We start from the raw sequence: 17,767 nt of genomic DNA, 5'->3' as shown, positions 1-17,767 counted from the left end.
TAGGTCATCAATATGAGCAAACTGGAATACCCCTTTAAGGCCTCATGAACACGACCGTATTCTGCATCTGTGTCCGATCCGCTTTTTTTTGCGGATAGCACGCAGACCCATTCTTTTCTATGGGTCCACAAAAAAAAAAAAAAAGGACGGCACATGGATGTTATCCGTGTGCTGTCCGCATCTGTATATCCATTCCGCAAATTATAGAACACATCCTATTCTCGTCCTTATTGAGGACAAGAGTAATTGTTTCTAGTCATTTCTAGTGAGAAAAATGTGGATTCCGCATGAAAGGTGTCCATGGTTTGAGGACCAAAATATGGACATGGTCGCATGCATGAGGCTTTATCAGCATCATGAGTGCATGCAGAAAAGGTGTTGTTCTGGCAACTTCTGTACAAACCAGTAACATTTTTTTTCTTTCCTAAGGGTCTATATTGTACAGAGCACCTTGGAACCCTGCATCTGAGGGACCAGCCCTGGTATGTTAAATGACCCTAACAGCTCCATATTCCTAATTATGAAAATATGTCTGTCTGTTGTATTTATTGTATTATTATCTAAACTTTCAGTAGTTCCAAAATTGTAGTAATCTGGGAGTTCAGTGATCTTGAGCATTCTAAGGATGGTCATGAGTGTATCTTATTGTTTTTGGCCCCAAATCTTGGCCAAAAGTGGAAGTTTCTCTTTAATTCATTGAAGCCTTGCAAAAACTATCTATAAATATGCTTTCTATAAGTAAGAAATGAGTTGCCTTGCTGTTGGAAATCAGTGTGTCCTTGTATATTTTTACCATAGGTTTATGCAAGCATAGGAGTTTTCATCAGCTTCACTTTCACAAGTTGATTGTAATTACATAGAAGTGACGATCTCCACTGACATGAGACGGCTATAGGGTTCCGCATTGTTTTGACAAGTAATAGCATCCTATTAGTGACTGTGTAAAGATCGTGTCTACATTTAACAGGCATTTCATCATTGACAGCAAGAAAGTATCTGAGATATCCCCTTAATTTTTGTCATAATTAGCATGAGCTGAGTGGAAAATAGCAGCATCCATGCACATACAGTATATCTGAATATATAGTGTAGTTCACCAAATGAATTCCAATCTACATAGCTACATGATGTGTTCTGGGAAAAGCTTCCCATTTTTACGTTTTCTGTGAATAGCTTAGAACTTAGAATACCTACATGATGGGTATGCATTCTAAATTAGGTTATTTGATATGGATTATATATAGCACATTTTGTGGCACAATTTTTAGAACTGTACTAAATTTGTTTTATGGTGTAAGACATCTAGATATAACAAGATGGAAACAAACAGGGTCATTTACTATCAGAAATCCGCCTATATTAGGTTATTTGCACTGCAACCTGTGACTTTTCCCCGCTCATGCCAGATCTAAAAAACTCAATGGGGACAGCAGGCCCATCTCATTCATCATTTTCTACAGCTATTTTAGGCTTAGAAAATGGTCTAAATGTAAGCCAGCAAGGAAGCTGGTTTACATTTAGACCGGCGCTGGATACTTCGAAGTATCTTTGGCGGGTCCACATTAAGACTGGCTTTTTAGACCCCCAAAGGTTATGTTTGGGAAGATATGCAGATTAGTTGCCATCCTAGAGCAGCAAAGTTGTCGCTACCTAGAAGAGGTAGCTACCTTGTAGTCATTATCCGTCTTTTTAACAGGCCTTGCAACATGGACAGGAACCTTCTCCTGCAGGCAGCTGGATCGGGAGTTTCGCCCCACGACAGTACGGAGCAGGTGCTTGGTTGGCTAGGTGAGAGGTCTTTAAGGGGTCATTAAACATGATTTATAACTGCAAAGCTAATTTTTTTAAAAGAGGTTATCACAGTTCATTAAAATTGGTAGCCTAAACCTAGAATAGGCCGTGTATTAGATCATGTAGGTCTGACTCTCGGCACCCCTGCTGATCATCTGTTTGAAGCAAGCAGGACTGTGGCAAGTGTTGGATCTCCTTTATTGTTTTATTGGTGGCTGTGTCTGCTACCACATCGTTGTCTCTTGAAAATGTTGATACTAAAACTATGAATTTGTGCTACCTGGTAAACAATGAAAGGGCATCCTTTACTAGTTTTCTGGCTTGGTCTAAAGACAGAATGTCACTTCCACTGTGGACGGGGCCAGAACTGTACCACTCCTTGGTGCATTTGCAAACTCCCGAATCCACCTCATCTACACGAGGCAGAATAATAACTCTGACCCTGTCCACAGTGGAAGTGATGACCCAGAGATCACTCCTTTAATATAAACATACGTATATGACCCATGCCATTCTATCCTTTCCTTAGTGATTTGACTTTGGATATCCTATAAATTATGGCTACAGATCCATTACAAAGCACTATAGAATGCTATGGGACAATACAGTACAATTATTTAGTTGGAAATAAACCTGTTCTGGACTCTGTGACGTCCATATGTCATAATTGGGCATATGAATAGGGGTAACTCTGTGCGATATCCCCTTGAAACCTATAGTCAACTGTGATGCTGAATTAGTATAGCCAGATTGAAAGAAATGTTTTTTAGCCACATGAAACCTACATGAAAAATCTGATAAAGTCATGTGGGATGATTGAGTGATGCCTGGTGTTTGTTCACATACCAGTTATTGCCACTTGGGACAGGGACAGAAGCCTTGAACTGAGAGACCTTGGTTTATCACTTGGTAGATCGCTATGTGCCTAGGCCAAGATGTCACCATTGTTCAACGTTGTGTCCCCCAGTGTTTGGGAGAGCAAATACAAACTGAAATGATAGCGAGAGGTGCACAGAGGTGAAACTCTGCATGGACATATTGTCTGATTAGAAGAATGGTGCACAGTGTACTGCAAATGAAATTGGACGTTACATCACAAACCTAGGGAAGCAAACAATGACTATGCAAACCATCAGAAGGTGTTTTCACCTTGCTATAAGCAAGACGTCCAGCTGCAGGTGTTTCATTGTTCTCACACCAGTGCTGTCAGAGGCTATCATGGTGCACATCAAGATGGCAATGGAGGCTGTAATGGAAGTCTATCCTCTTCAGTGATGAGTCCTGCTTTTGTCTTGGACATAATGGTAGCTGGGAATTGGTCTGGAGACCAGATGGATAACGCCATAAAGAGGCCTTCAAAACGGAACATCACACCGTGCATTCTTCCAGGATTATGGTATAAGGTGGCATAATGTACTGCTGTTATAATGGTTTGGTTGTGGAACCAGTGGAACAGCCATTTCTTGAAAGTGTGCCAGGAGCCATTTTTGAACAGGACAATGCCAGGCCACATGTTGCTTGTGCTACTGTGAGCAGACTCCATGGCCTAAACGTACTACCATGGCTTGCAGCATCTGCAGACTTTTCTCCCATTGAGCGGATCTTGGACGTTATTGGGTGGTAATTGCAAAGGGAGCTGTGAGCAGTTGATCTATATGATTTTCATGCCCAAGTGCGTTCAACATGACAGAACATTCCTTAGAAAATTCATGTATTCCTGCACAAGGCGTTTATACTCAATACTTGATATTTTGTTTTGATTTTTCTTTTATCATTAGAATATGACTAACATGTCTATCAATCCTTTGATTTCCATAATTCCACAACTTTTCAGTTTTGATGTTGCAGATTCAATGTTGAGTGTATAAAGGCTATTTTTTTACACTAAATTTGAGAAATAAAATATATAGAAAAGAACATTTGCTAGATTTTATTAGCTTTTTCCGAGGGACTGGTTATATCCTCTATGGGTGCTCTTTTGTGGCACACATAGGAATTGTAATTTCTCTTCATATAATAATAAGAAATTGAGATAATCCTAATAATTTGTATATACAGTATGTACATTGCGGAAAAAAAAGTGTGACATGCTCCATTGCATTCTGGATAGATATTCTTCCTGGAAGGAATTTGGGAAGACTGTGGTGTGTCACAGAGGCACCACACATAGCACATGGACCCATAGGGATTCTTTGTTACATGTAATAGGTATATTTTAATACACAATCCACCATTCTTATTTATAGAAAAATTTACCGTAACTCTTTTCTGAAATATTCATATCTGAGCTGCTGAGCTTAGCTGCCATGTGTATTCACGTTTACTTCTCTATCCCAAAGGTGTATGAATGAATGAGAGGTTCCAGCATTACTCACGACACAGAAACAGCACTAGCTGTGCCCTCATAATTTTGTAACCACCATATTAAGCCATAAATAACAATCATATTACTGTCACATGGGATCTTATCGGTCACCGTGGGCAAATCTTTCACCTAATTTTTAGACAACAGCAGACCTGTTTTTTATCCTGTCCTCAGCAAGATATTTGTCTATGAGGACATCTTGAATATCCAAATCATATCATCATAGATGTCCATAGCGTTTATGAGTGATGATGTCAGTATTATTTCTTGGCTTGAGAGATTTGTACAGCCAGACTCTAGAGTTTGTATATTTAATTCAACACTGCCTATAGGAACACATGAGATAAATAGGACAATCACAAGTTACATAAATAATAGTCTGTTAATATAAAGTTCTATCAGATCCCTTTAGTTAGAGCATTAGCATAATAACACACAGGGTTGAGGGTTTTTCATAACTCTCAGTTGTTGGAATTTTTAGGTTGTTATTGGAATGGTTTCAGAGCTAAAGGGAGCTGGTTTACTACAACCTATACAAAAAGCACTAACTTGGTATATACCCCTGACGGATGAACGGATGCAATTCCAACAGTCCAAGAATCCTTAGGCTATGTTCACATATGCGGCATAAACCCTGATACTCTGTTCTGGCAGAGGAACAGAGTATTGGAGTTTCCCATATCCAACAGAGCAGGATGCGGGCCACGCAACTCTGAATCCCCATAGACTATAATGGCATAAATGAGGGCATAGATGAGGGCTTTCGGCCAGACAAAAAGTCAGTGAGAATCCTTCAGTGTAAAGCCTTGCCGGAACAGAGTAATCTGAGTTTATGCCGCATATGTGAACCTATCCTTAATGGACATCAAATACCAACCTGATAGGAATCACAGCATCAACTTAGTGGTAGTCAAAATGAAGTAGTATTTATTTCACCAACATATACTGTGACATTTTGACCCACCCCCTATAGTCTGAACAGCTATGGAGAATGAACAGTCAGACCTTCACCCAACAACATATGAGCTAAATATCTTGTATACCATGCTACATATATATTTTCATGCGTATTGGTCTTAAAGATCACTTGTGCGTTGCGTGAAAATCGCAGCATGCTCTATTTTGTGCATGTGAATGGGGCTGCGTGGAAATCGCAAGCATCCGCAAGCAAGCGATTTTCACGCATGGTTGCTAGGAGATGATCGCGATGGGGACCCGATCATTATTATTTTCTATTATAACATGGTTGTAAGGGAAAATAATAGCATTCCTAATACAGAATGCTTAGTAAAATAGGGCTGGAGGGGTTAAATTTATTTATTTTTAACTCACCTTAATCCACTTGTTCGCGCAGCCGGCATCTCTTCTTTCTTCTTTTTTGCTGTGCAGCAGGAAAAGGACCCGTGGTGACGTCACTGCGCTCATCACATGGTCTGTCACATGAATTATTACCATGATGATGGATCATGTGATGGACCATGTGATGAGCGTAGTGATGTCATCAAAGGTCCTTTACCCAGTTCCTGAAGAAATAGGAAAGAAGAGAAGCCGGGCTGCGTGAACAAGTGGATTAAGGTGAGTTATATTATTTTTTATTTTTTTTAACCCCTCCAGCCCTATTGTACTAAGCATTCTGTATTAAGAATGCTATTATTTTCCCTTATAACCAGGGAAAATAATACAGTCTACACAACACCCAACCCAAACCTGAACTTCTGCAAAGAAGTTCGGGTTTGGGTACAAAACATGGCGATTTTTCTCATGTGCGTGCAAAACGCATTAAAATGTTTTGCACTCTTGCAGAAAAAATCGCACATTTTCCCGCAACGCACCCGCATCTTATCCGGCCCAAATCCATGACGCCCGTGTGAAAGAGGCCTAAAGCTCAAAGATGCTTGACATGGGTACAAGCAAAGCTGTCAAAAAATATAAAATGCTTTACCCAACCCAACACTTAGAGGTACCAAAGTAGGTAGAGATTACTCAGGAACGAAAACATTTCCCTGTAATATGGGAAATCACTGGTTTAACTAATTAAAACCCAGATTAAGTAGTGTCTGTTTACTCCAATATTGTTTTTTGATTATTCATGTCAGCCAAATGTTAAAATTTTTCTGTGCTAAAAAGGGTATGCTCCTGTAGCTTTATATATATATATATATATATATATATATATACACACACCGTATCTGCACTTTCTCCCTTCATCCTCCCTGTCATATGTCTGGCTGTAAGACAGCTGGCTGGAGCAGGAACTTCCCTGCTGTGCCCTGTCTCCTGCAGAACAATAACTGCTGTTAAAGTGTATGCCTTAGTTTCTTCACATAGCATTGTTTTCCTTAAATTTTTCCCTTAGTTACGGCTGTTTTAACCTCTACAATATGTGGATCTTCTCAAGATGGCTCCTCCACAAGTTTTCTGAGGCCCAAACTGCCTTCCCTCACTTGACATACACACTTGCTGTAGCCAGCAGCTTCCTGACAGCCACTCAGATTGGATTACTGAGAGACACACGTCCTCACTCTGAAGCCTAATGCAGGCATGCAGTGTGGAGGACCACCCCTCTGTCTTCTGTTTACAATTAGCTAAAGACAGACATGCCATAGCAACGTTCTTTTAAGGGAGCAGTGGAAAGGGACAGGGGACATTTATGGCATACTGGTTTGATATAAATATCTGATTGATGTGGGCACAAGCTTAGGCCTCTTGCACACGAATGTATGGCTTTTTCAGTATTTTGCGGTCTGCAAAAAACGGATCCGCAAAAAATACGGATGACATCTGTATGCATTCAGTTTTTTGTGGCAAGGAACAGCTGGCCCCTGATAAAAACAGTACTATACTTGTCCGTTATGCGAACAATAATAGGACATGTTCTATCTTTGAACGGAAAAACGGAAATACGTTTTTTTGCGGATACATTGAAATGAATAGTTCCCTATATGGAATGCAAAAACTGGACCTTTGTGCAGCAGTATGGAGACCTGTTTTACATGTTCCGAGAAAGCTGCTTTTTAGATATAGCTAAGAAACACATAAATTATCTTTTAGGAACTCTACTAAGGCTACTTTCACACTTGCGTTTGGGGTTCCGCTTGTGAGTTCCATTTGAAGGCTCTCACAAGCGGCCCCGAATGCATCCGTACGGCCCCAATGCATTCTGAGTGGATGCGGATCCGCTCAGAATGCATCAGTCTGACACCGTTTGGCCTCTGCTCAGCAGGCGGACACCCGACCGCTGCTTGCAGCGTTCAGGTGTCCGCCTGGCCGTGCGGGGGCAAACGGATCCGTACAGACTTACAATGTAAGTCAATGGGGACGGATCCGTTTGAAGTTGACACAATATGGCTCAATTTCAAACGGATCCGTCCCCCATTCACTTTCAATGTAAAGTCTGGACGGATCAGTCTGACTAACTTTCAGTCTGACTAACTATAATGCAGACGGATTCGTTCTGAACAGATCTCATCGTCTGCATTATAGGAGCGGATCCGTCTGTGCAGACACCAGACGGATCCGCTCCGAACGCAAGTGTGAAAGTAGCCTAAACTGGACAATTGAAGCACCTCTTTGGTAATTGAACAGGCAAATTATCCCCAGGATGCATATGGCTGACATTGATTGTGAAAGTTTTGTGACCATTAACAATCAACCACATCAACCACGTCAGCGTGGTTTTCATCCACCGCTATGCTTGTTTGTGCCCCAAAAGTGATTGTCTCCTAAAGCAAGCTTTTTTCTGGTTTAGGCCTCATGCACACAACCGTTCCGTTTTTTGCAGTCCACAAACTGCGGATCCGCAAAAAACGTAAGCCGCCCGTGTGCCTTCTGCAATTTGCGGAACGGAACAGGCAGCCCATTGTAGAAATGCCTATTCTTGTCTGCAAAACGGACAAGAATAGGACATGTTCTATTTTTTTTTGCGGTGCCACGGAACTGAGCAACGGATGCAGAGAGCACACGGAGTGCTGTCTGCATCTTTTGCGGCCCCATTGAAGTGAATTGGTCCGCATCCGAGCCGCCAGAATGCGGACCTGCTGAGATGCGGACCCAATCAACGGCCGTGTGCATGAGGCCTTATGCTGATCAGATTTTCACTGCAGGTCTGGATTGAGATTCTATTGGTCATCTGACATCACTGGGGGAAGCTGTTTCCAACTATACACTGGCTGCTTTCTTCTAAAAACAGTACCATTCCTGTCCATGGTTTGTATTTGGTATTGCAGCTAGGCTCCTTTGGAGTCAATGGGGCAGAGTTGCAATACTTTACCCCTGTGAACAGGGGTGGTGCTGTTTTGAAAAGACGAGCCATGCTTATCTAATCTTGGACAACGCCTTTAAAGGGGTTCTGTGAGATGAGAGACACATGGTTTCTTTGTTCCATAAATCTAGCCACACTAGTCTGTGGGGTTGAGCCTGCTGAGCACTCATGTCTGTGGCTTTCCTTCTTTCTAAAATAAAGCAGTCATGTTTCTTTAAATTCAGGAGAAATAGGCCCCACCCCAGGAATGCCTCCAAACCCTGTGGGGCCTCCTATTTATGGGTGGGGTATACATAAGCATTGCTTATTTTCTGCCTGGGACAGCCCGAATTTGCAGGGACTGTCTCTCAAAATTAGGGAAAGTCACTGTAAATTCAAGACTGTTTGCATCTATGTAACCCCTTTAAAAATACTTTAAAAAAATTATGAACTGACAGATAAACTGTTTTTGTTATCCACTAGCAGTCGATGACAGAACATCGGTCATTTTTCATAGTAATCTGAAAACTGCACTGTGATTGGTTGGTATGGATTTTTTAGAAAGTTTTCACAAATATACAGTTTTGTCCTTAAAATATGGGGGATAGTAAGCAAAAAGGGGCACATTTATTTAGTACAGTTTTAGACGCCGGTCTTAATAAAGCCCCATAGCAGGCGCTGGCCTCTCCATAACTTCAGCACATCCAGCACCAGTTCCAAATGTAAGACGGCTTCCCAGCTGTCTTACATATAGACTATTTTCTACACCTAAAACTGGTGTAGAAAATGGTAAATGAGACTGGCCTGCATGCCCTGCCTCCTCCGTGCCCATGACCTGGTGTGAGCAGGGACAAGTCGCAGATAGCGGCCTAACTAACCACCAACTGCGCCATACGTTTAAGCTGTGTCTTTAAAGATGGAACCCAGGTGCTAATGTCCGCGATTGGCGATAACGGCATTTAGCCTCTTAGATGCACTGGAGAAGGCTGTGAGCAACGGGGCCCGAATGGCTCCCCTGCATGGTGTTTGGGGGATCCACTAATTCATTGTGGTAGCCTCGGTCTGTCTGAAGGATTCAAGGCTACCACAGCGATAGTCTGTGGCAGGGCTCCATATGAATGAGTGTACTGAATGTCTCATAGACTGCAATGGTAATTCATTGCAGTCTATAGGAGAAGCAATCTAAAATAGCATGTTCAAGTCCCCTAAGGGAACTTAATATGCATATTTTATTAAGTACAAAAGTATAAAAAATATAATTACCCCCTCTCCCCATTAAAAAAATTGAAAACAAAAAAAAAAAGCAATAAAAAAACATAAAGATCATTTGCACCCCGGCATCCCAAAATGCCTGTAGTATTAAAATATAAACCTATTTATCCTATACAGTGAATGCAGTCACTTCGTCTCCCCAAAAAAACGGAATAAAAAGTGACCAAAATGGTATCACAAAAATTGAGCCCTCACAGAGCTCTATAGACGTAAAGAAAAAAAAAAAAGTTATGGGGGTCAGAATATGGCAATGCAAAGCAAAAATCAGTCTTAAAACCCGAAAAAATATATGGTATCGCTGTAACTGACCTGGAGAATGAAAGGAACAGGTCAGTTTTACTGCCTAGGGAAGACTGTAAAAATGAAATCCACAAAACTATGGCAGAATTGCAAATTCCATTTAGAATTTTTTTATAGCTTCCCACTACACCGTATGCAATATTAAATGGTGTCATCAGAAAGTGCAACTTCACTCATACAGCTGTATGAACTGGAAAAAAAAAAATTTATGTCTCCTACGGGAAGGCGGGGAGTAAAAAATAAAAAAAAATGCAAAAACTTACTATCCCAGGATCATGAAAGGGTTAACATATCTCTAAACTATATGTGTTTCCAAGAAATGTGCAGTCCCTTTTCTTTATCTGGGGACTAGAGCAGGTACATAAATGCAATCAAGCAGCGGCTACTGGGAGACAAGAGCGTGTGACATAAATATTGCTGATGGGGGCAGAGCATGTCACATAAATCGAACCCTACAGCCGTTAAGGTGGCATAGTGGAGCCCTAGCTGTCTATAAGGGTGCCGCATGCTCCACCGTGGTAAATCCAGCCAGCCAGGGACCTGACATAACAGCACAGCCCACACTCTCTGACTTATGCTCAGCTGGAAGCCTCTTAAATCAGATTCTGCCAGTGCAGTCGTCACCTCTGACCCTTTTAACGCCAGTAGCTGAATTGAAAATCAACCCTACCCCCCAGTCCGCTTCCTACCTAGCAGTCTGTGAGCAGAAGCAAATAATGGCATGCTTGTAATGAGCTGCATAGGAAGGGGTGACAGTCTGCAAGGAGGGGGATTGCATGGGTTAGAATGAATTTGGGAGGCCATATTGAGGATATATTTTTTTTTATTTTTTATGAATAGTATTTATATGACATTAGTGATTATTTTATGCATTAGCTTTTAAAAATAGAATGATATTCTTTATGGAGGTTTTTAGAAAAAAGGATAATGCATAATACACGGAGAGGAGAGGATAGTCGCACAAAAAAAATATCTATATATAGGTCCTTGAAAAACAGTACCCTCTCATCAAATTCATGATCAATATCGCCGGAGTAATATGCAATCCGTTGGTGGCGTGCAAGGTTTTTAATTTTGGAGAAAAGCTGGTTATGTCTGTCAAGCCTGTGAAGGTCAATTCCGCTCAGGTTTTTCAGCGCATAATATATTCATTGACCCTGCTTCACTGCATTGCCTCTTAGTGGGAGTCATGGCTGCAGGTTTCATGTGTTATCTCTCAAGGGAGCAGAGCTGCTGTAGCCTGTATTTGCACCTGCGTGAGCAGCGAAGGCAGCCTCAGACAATGGCGATCTGCCAGGATCCCCTAACGCCCCCCTCCCCCGCTTTCATTTCCCAGGGAATCTGTCTTCCCTGTCACTCAGGATAATGATTCCCTGCAAGCATAACTGAGATCCAGAAATTCGCCGTAATCTCATCAATAGCTTGATTCCCCAGCTGGGTCTCTTGAATTTATACCGCTTGAAAGGAAATGGCCAACGCGTAGCAGCTAATGTGCTAGTGCTCAGTCTGGCAGCAAGATTTCCTATACGGATAACCTCTTCCATTTTAGCAAGAAAATACGAGAAATATCGGTCAGCACATTGTTACCCTCGTCCTCCACGTTCCTCGTTCCAAGGTTCTTATTTTATTGAAAAGAAGCAAAATCAATAAAATGCAATTTTCAGCTATCTGTTTCATCACATTAAGGAAGAAGAGAAATAATGTCATATTAGCCCAGTCTTTACCCCAGAGGGACAAAGACCCTCACAGTAATTTGGAAAAATCTTACATAGCCGCGTTCGAAATGTACTGCTTTTCTATCCTAAAAGCTGCCTTTATGTCTATGTGATAGGAACCTTTGTGTTTTATTCGAAAGGTTACACAGTATACTTCCAGCTTTAAAGGGGTGGTCTCACCTCAAACATTGTTGACATATCTCTCGGATATGCCACCAATGTCATATAGGTGCGGGTCCCACCATCTGCAACTATCTCTAGAACAGAGCGCCCAAAGTTTGGGAGAGCGCGCCTAGCATGGTCAGCCACCGTCTATTTGCTTTGCTATTTCCAGAAGTCACATAGAAACTAATGGAGAGCACACCGCGAAAGCGCCGCCACTGCTGCATGCACTTCTATGGAACCGCCGGAAATAGCTGAGACAGCGCTCTGCTATTTTCGACTCTCCCATAAAAATGCATGGAGGGCGGCCGTGCATGTTCAGTGTGTTGTTTTACCCTAAGTTCACACCTGAGCGTTTTACAGCGCGTTCAAACGCGCTGTAAAACGCTCAACACGTGAAAACCAATGCTTCCCTATGGCCCTGGTTCTCACTTGAGCGTTTTACAGCGCGCTGTAAAGCGCCCGACGCATAAACAAGTTCTTGAGCTTTTTTTGGGGCGTTTGTCGCGCGTTTTGGCCATAGACTCATTGGACAACACTGCAGTCAATCACACAAACGCGCGTCAAACGCGCGTTTACTATTGCAAAAAACGCGCATAAAAACGCGCGTCTCAGAAACGCTCAGGTGTGAACCCAGGGTTAGAGATGAGGTGGGACCATCACCTGACATTGGTGACATATTCTAGCGATATGCTACCATTCTTCGAGGTGCGACAACCCCTTTAAATATCAAAATTCTCCGCACATGAATCCTGAACGTGTGCGTTTACCCTGAGGGTGTCTTCACATGCGGCACATTTTGTTGCAGACATATCTGCGACTGAAAATCGGTTCCATTCATCTGATTTTGGAACTGATTTTCAGTCGCAGAAATTTCTTCAACAAAATATGCTGGGTGTAAAGGCATCCTTAATCTTTGGAACGTACAGCAAGCACTCTCTCTTCTGACAATGTTATACTTAGGCTCCATTCACACGTCCGCAAATGGGTCCGCCTCTGCTCTGCAATTTTGCGGAACGGGTGCAGACCCATTTATTTTCTATGGGGACGGAATGGATGCGGACAGCACTCGGTGTGCTGTCCGCATCTGCGGAGCGCGGCCCCGATCTTCGGGTCCGCAGCTCTGCAAAAGATAGAACCAGTGGCGTACCGCCCATAGAGGCAGACCACACCATTGCTATGGGGCCCGCGGCACTGGGAGGCCCGGAGCGCAGAGAAGGCCCCGGCCACACTATTTGGCCCCACCCACTCATGACATGCGGCTATGCGGCTGCTTTTCTTCTCAGCCAACTCTTCTTCCGCAATCTCCACCGCCGCTTTCCTCCTACACCTACACCTACTCCTTCCTAACAACCCCCCTTCCCAGGCATTTTGGGGGGCATTAGGGGTTGGATATTAACCCCTCTAACTCCTTGCTGCTAATGCTGAGTGTGCACATAGCCACCAAATGATATTTGCTATGGGGCCCAGTGATTTCTATTTACGCCCCTGGATAGAACATGTCCTATTCTTGTCTGCAGCTGCGGACAAGAATAGGCATTTCTATAGGGGTGCCGGGCGGGTGTGTTGCGGATCCGTAATTTGCGGGTCCGCAACACACCACGGACGTGTGAATGGACCCTTAAGCTGGATAATTCCTGCTGTTAGGGTATGTTCACACTGCAGATTTTAATGCTATCAAAGTCCACTGCATATTACCGTAGCAGAAACCGTTCCCAGTTTCTCCTGCAGTTGTTCACTTTAGATGCCACAGACTAGCTCACGGCATAGCGCCACTGACCAGAACTAAAGCGGGAGTGGATGCCTACCATGGCCTCAGGCGTATGTCCGCAGACTCCGCACACTGCACCAAGAAGGTACATCTAAACCACCAGCCATGCAAACTTCCCAATGGTAGGAATACACCACTCAGTCGACATCAGAATTTTGGTGCAGAGTCCATGCCAAAATAGCGTTGACATAAGCCACCATATGAGCAGTAAAGTGGATATGTCAAGTCTCCTGTGCTCCAATATGTGAAGGCAGTATGATAAACTGGGGTGGACGCTGAGCTCAGGGATATGTAGTTTTCTATGATTTATTTCAGTATTGTCAGGTAAAAAAACTCCTGCTTTCTATAACTGCTGAGTGACTGTCAATTCTTCCAGCATAAAAATTCATGGAAAAAAATCCGTTAGCGGTGAGTGCGCATGAAAAGCAGAACTCGCAGGTTTTCTTCAGGAGTCCTGGCAACATTTAAACAACTTTTACCATGAAAATGCTGAATAAAATCATAGAAAACGCCTAAACTCAGCAACTCCTCCTCTGAGGTATACTAAAGGGGTAGAGGATACACAACAGAGGCAATTAATGGATTAGCACTGAGTAACTAAAGATAATGTCACATAGCGCCAATTTACGAAGGTGACCTTGTCTGGATAATTATATTTGGGGATGCTCAGCAGCATGATATAGTTCCTATATAATTATTTTCATAAATGGATAAAAAAAATATAGTTATGTTTTGTCTTTTTATTGGCACTTACTATAGAATGTGTTCCACCCTTTCTTCCTGTTGCATTATAGGAGGCCTGTAATTATAAATGACAGTGTTGTTGTTTTTTACACAATGAAATTACCCAATGAGATCCACACGCTTTTGGGGGGGAAAATATCAGTTTTTTTTCAATAAACATCTGCCTGAGTTAAAGGAGTTGTATAGAAGGAGTAACTGAGCACCTCACATAACAAAATCTGCGTCCTGGAATAATATAATTATTGGAATTGTGTAAAGGGGGTTTACTAGCTAAAAAAAAAATGCTGAAATTTGCTGATTGGTGTCTGAATGATCACCAGATGATCCGGTCATAGCTCAGTAGTAGTTTTTTTTTTTTTTTTATTATCTTGCCCAGGTCTGTGCATCACCTTTGTTTTGATGCTGCCAGAGCTTTCAAATAATAGACTTGCAGACCCGCAAAGTGTTCCCAGTAACCAAGTGATGTTTGTGTCAGCCTGTTATCTGAGAAAATTGTGATGAGAGATATTACTAAAATGCCTTTTTTGTTTCCATTGGAATTTCCATTTCCATTGGCCATTGTTTGTCCAGGCAGCTATGAACATATGGGCAAATTGTGCAATTTTCCTTTTTATAAAAATGCTGTTGTTTATCACTGCATAAAAAGTATAAGTCACATCCTTAAAAGTATGTTGAAAATGCAACTTTTTTACACCCCCTCTTACCTATTCTTGTTTGCTTTTACTAAAAGACTGAAGAAAAATTCCTTTCTTCTCTATGTACCGCCTCCCCTATTATCCACCTCGGCTTACACTTTCAATTTCATGATTATTACCATTCCAGCCTTCCCTGAAAATAGATATTGTTCTGCTACATTTTATTACCATAACCCTTCAATCCATATTTTACCACGTTCTCTTGTGACAGACTGGCACCAGGCATTCTCACTTTTCCATAAATTTACTAACGAGTAAAATAAATACCACAATGGTTGCATTATTTTATATTGAAATGAGAATTGAATAATGATCCTACATTTGTCATTTTTTGCTTGTTAATATGTAAAAGCCTTAATTAAAACCACCCAAGAGGCGCACATTATTTTAATATCCTGCTTCTGCCACTATAGTCTGTGGGTGATATGAGAGCATCCAAGAGAAATTAGCCGCTACTGTATCTTTCATTTGCTGCAACACAAAGGGTGACCTTGCATGTGGGGAGGACACTAGACCTGTGTTGTCAAGAATGGTAGGTTAGCGGTCCCATTAGCCAGAGTCTCACTAATGAAACGTTTATGACAAAAAAAATCGGACAACTTGGACCACAGGACCTCTTTTGTCAAGAATGATAAGTTAGGAGTCCCATTAGCCAGAGTCTCACTAATGAAACATTTATGACAGTAAAGCCTTATTCACACGTCAGTGTTTTGGTCAGTCATTTCCATCAGTGATTGTGAGCCAAAACCAGGACTGGAGCCTCCACAGACATAAGGTATAAGGGAAAGATCTGTTCCTGTTCTGTGTTTAGAGCCGTACCTGGGTTTGGCTCAAAATCACTTATGGAAATCACTGACCAAACACTGATGTGTGAATGAGGCTTAACTTGTGACACAGGATTTCTGTCGTTAAGAATGTTAGTTTAGGGGTCCCATTAGCCAGAGTCACACCGATCAAACATGTATGACAAAAATACTGAGGATTTGGGGCACAGGACTAGAGATGTTTTAAAAAATTTGATTCTGACGCTTCGCTGAATTTGTCCCAAAAATGTGTTTTGTTCCGAATTAATTTGTCACAAAGTGCATTAAATAAAATTTCGGTGTACATCACTGTGCATTGCAGCAACATGTATAGCTAGTCCTTTCTGGTAGTGAAACAATTGCTATGCGTCAACATGACAGGCAGATGACAGGCGTCACTCTTAGGCCTCATGCACAGGGCCGTCCCCAATGCACGGGCAACATCCGTGCAGCGGGCCGGACGCATTAAACCATTTCCGTGCGGAACCACGGAAAGAAACACCACGGAAGCACTCCGTAGTGCTTCTAGTGTTCCGTTCCGTGACTCCGTTCCGCATCTCCGGAATTGCAGACCCATTCAAGTGAATGGGTCCATATCCGTGATGCGGGGTCCACGCGGCCGTGGATTGCCTACCCGCCGTTTGTGGGCCGCAATACGGCCACGGCCTCCCAATGGCCGTGTGCATGAGGCCTTAGTCTCAGTTTACACTTCACTTATTTGACCAGTTACGGGTCAAAAACACAGAACAAGTGCAGATCTTTTTATGATACCTTATCTGAGAGTAGGATTGGCTCCTGATTTCGGCTCACCATACGGGAACTTCTGGAACTAATTGACCAAATATCTATAGCGTGAACTCCTTACAGGTCAATGTTAGCATCAAGTATAATGTACATAACCATGCAGTGGCCCAAGATTCTACTATAGAGTGAGGGGCCCTCCTTTTACATTGTCTACTGCTTCCACAAATATTGATAGATGACCTATTTTGTTAGCCATTGATACATGTTGTGGCCCCATGACAGAGTGGGGAGGGTGTCAGCAGTAAGTTTCTATTGATGTCACTGTTTATTTTTCCCTTCTTTTGATCCATCAGAAGAACAACCCCAAAAAAATATATGAAACCTGTCTTTGGTGCATCCACCTTCACAAGGTCAGTATTTATTCAGTAATTGATCAGTATTGGTAAGGCAAAAACAGGAGTGGGTCCAAAACAGAGATGGCATGTGATGGAAATATTTGCTTGTTATCTGTTTTGGACCCACTTCTGCTTTAAGCTTCCAAATGATGATCAAATCCTACTGCAAAATACTGACCATGTGATAGAGGCTGCATGCTCAATTTGCATATGTTTTCGCCCTTTGCCTCTGAAATCGGTTTTATTTAGATGAAAATTAAATCCTGCATGCAGGACGTTATTGGCATTTATCACACGGAGAGTATTTGGTCAGTTATTTGTATCAGTATTTGATCAGTATTGGTTAGACAAAAACAGGAGTGCGTCCAAAAAAGAGATGACATATGATGGAAATATTTGCACGTCTTCTGTGTTTTGGACCCAGGCCTGCTTTTGGCTTCCAAATCATGATCAAATCCCAATGCAAAATATTGACTGTGTGATAGAGGCTTCATGGATGCTCCAAAGACAGGATCAGTTGTGTTTTTCATTTTTCGGCGCACCTTTCACTCTACGCCCTACTGTGTGCTTGTACAGAAGTTTACGGCCACATATGGGGTGTTTCTGTAAACAGCAGAGTCAGGGCAATAAAGATACATCTTGTTTGGCTGTTAATCCTTGCTTTGTTAGTGGAAAAAATGGGTTAAAATGGAAAATTAGGCAAAAAAATTTAATTCTCAAATTTCATCCCCATTTGCCAATAACTCTTGTGCAACACCTAAAGGGTTAAT

At 42.1% G+C, this 17,767-nt stretch overlaps 1 protein-coding gene across 3 annotated transcripts in view; it reads left to right on the top strand.

Annotated features, from left to right (window-relative positions):
* The window catches only part of CXXC4 (CXXC finger protein 4), a 125,815-nt gene that overhangs the window by 85,226 nt on the left and 22,822 nt on the right, over positions 1–17,767 (top strand). Inside the window, exons 3-4 of one of the 3 annotated variants that reach the window (XM_044276722.1) lie at positions 430–482; positions 1,697–1,788. The exons of the other annotated variants lie outside the window; for them this stretch is intronic. Coding sequence (XP_044132657.1) covers positions 430–482; positions 1,697–1,788 — 145 coding nt within the window. The remainder of the gene's footprint in view (positions 1–429; positions 483–1,696; positions 1,789–17,767) is intronic. 3 annotated transcript variants of the gene reach the window in all.

The sequence above is a fragment of the Bufo gargarizans genome, chromosome 1 (assembly GCF_014858855.1).
Source record: "Bufo gargarizans isolate SCDJY-AF-19 chromosome 1, ASM1485885v1, whole genome shotgun sequence".
Taxonomy (NCBI): domain Eukaryota; kingdom Metazoa; phylum Chordata; class Amphibia; order Anura; family Bufonidae; genus Bufo; species Bufo gargarizans.
This window is presented reverse-complemented; position numbering and strand designations above follow the sequence as displayed.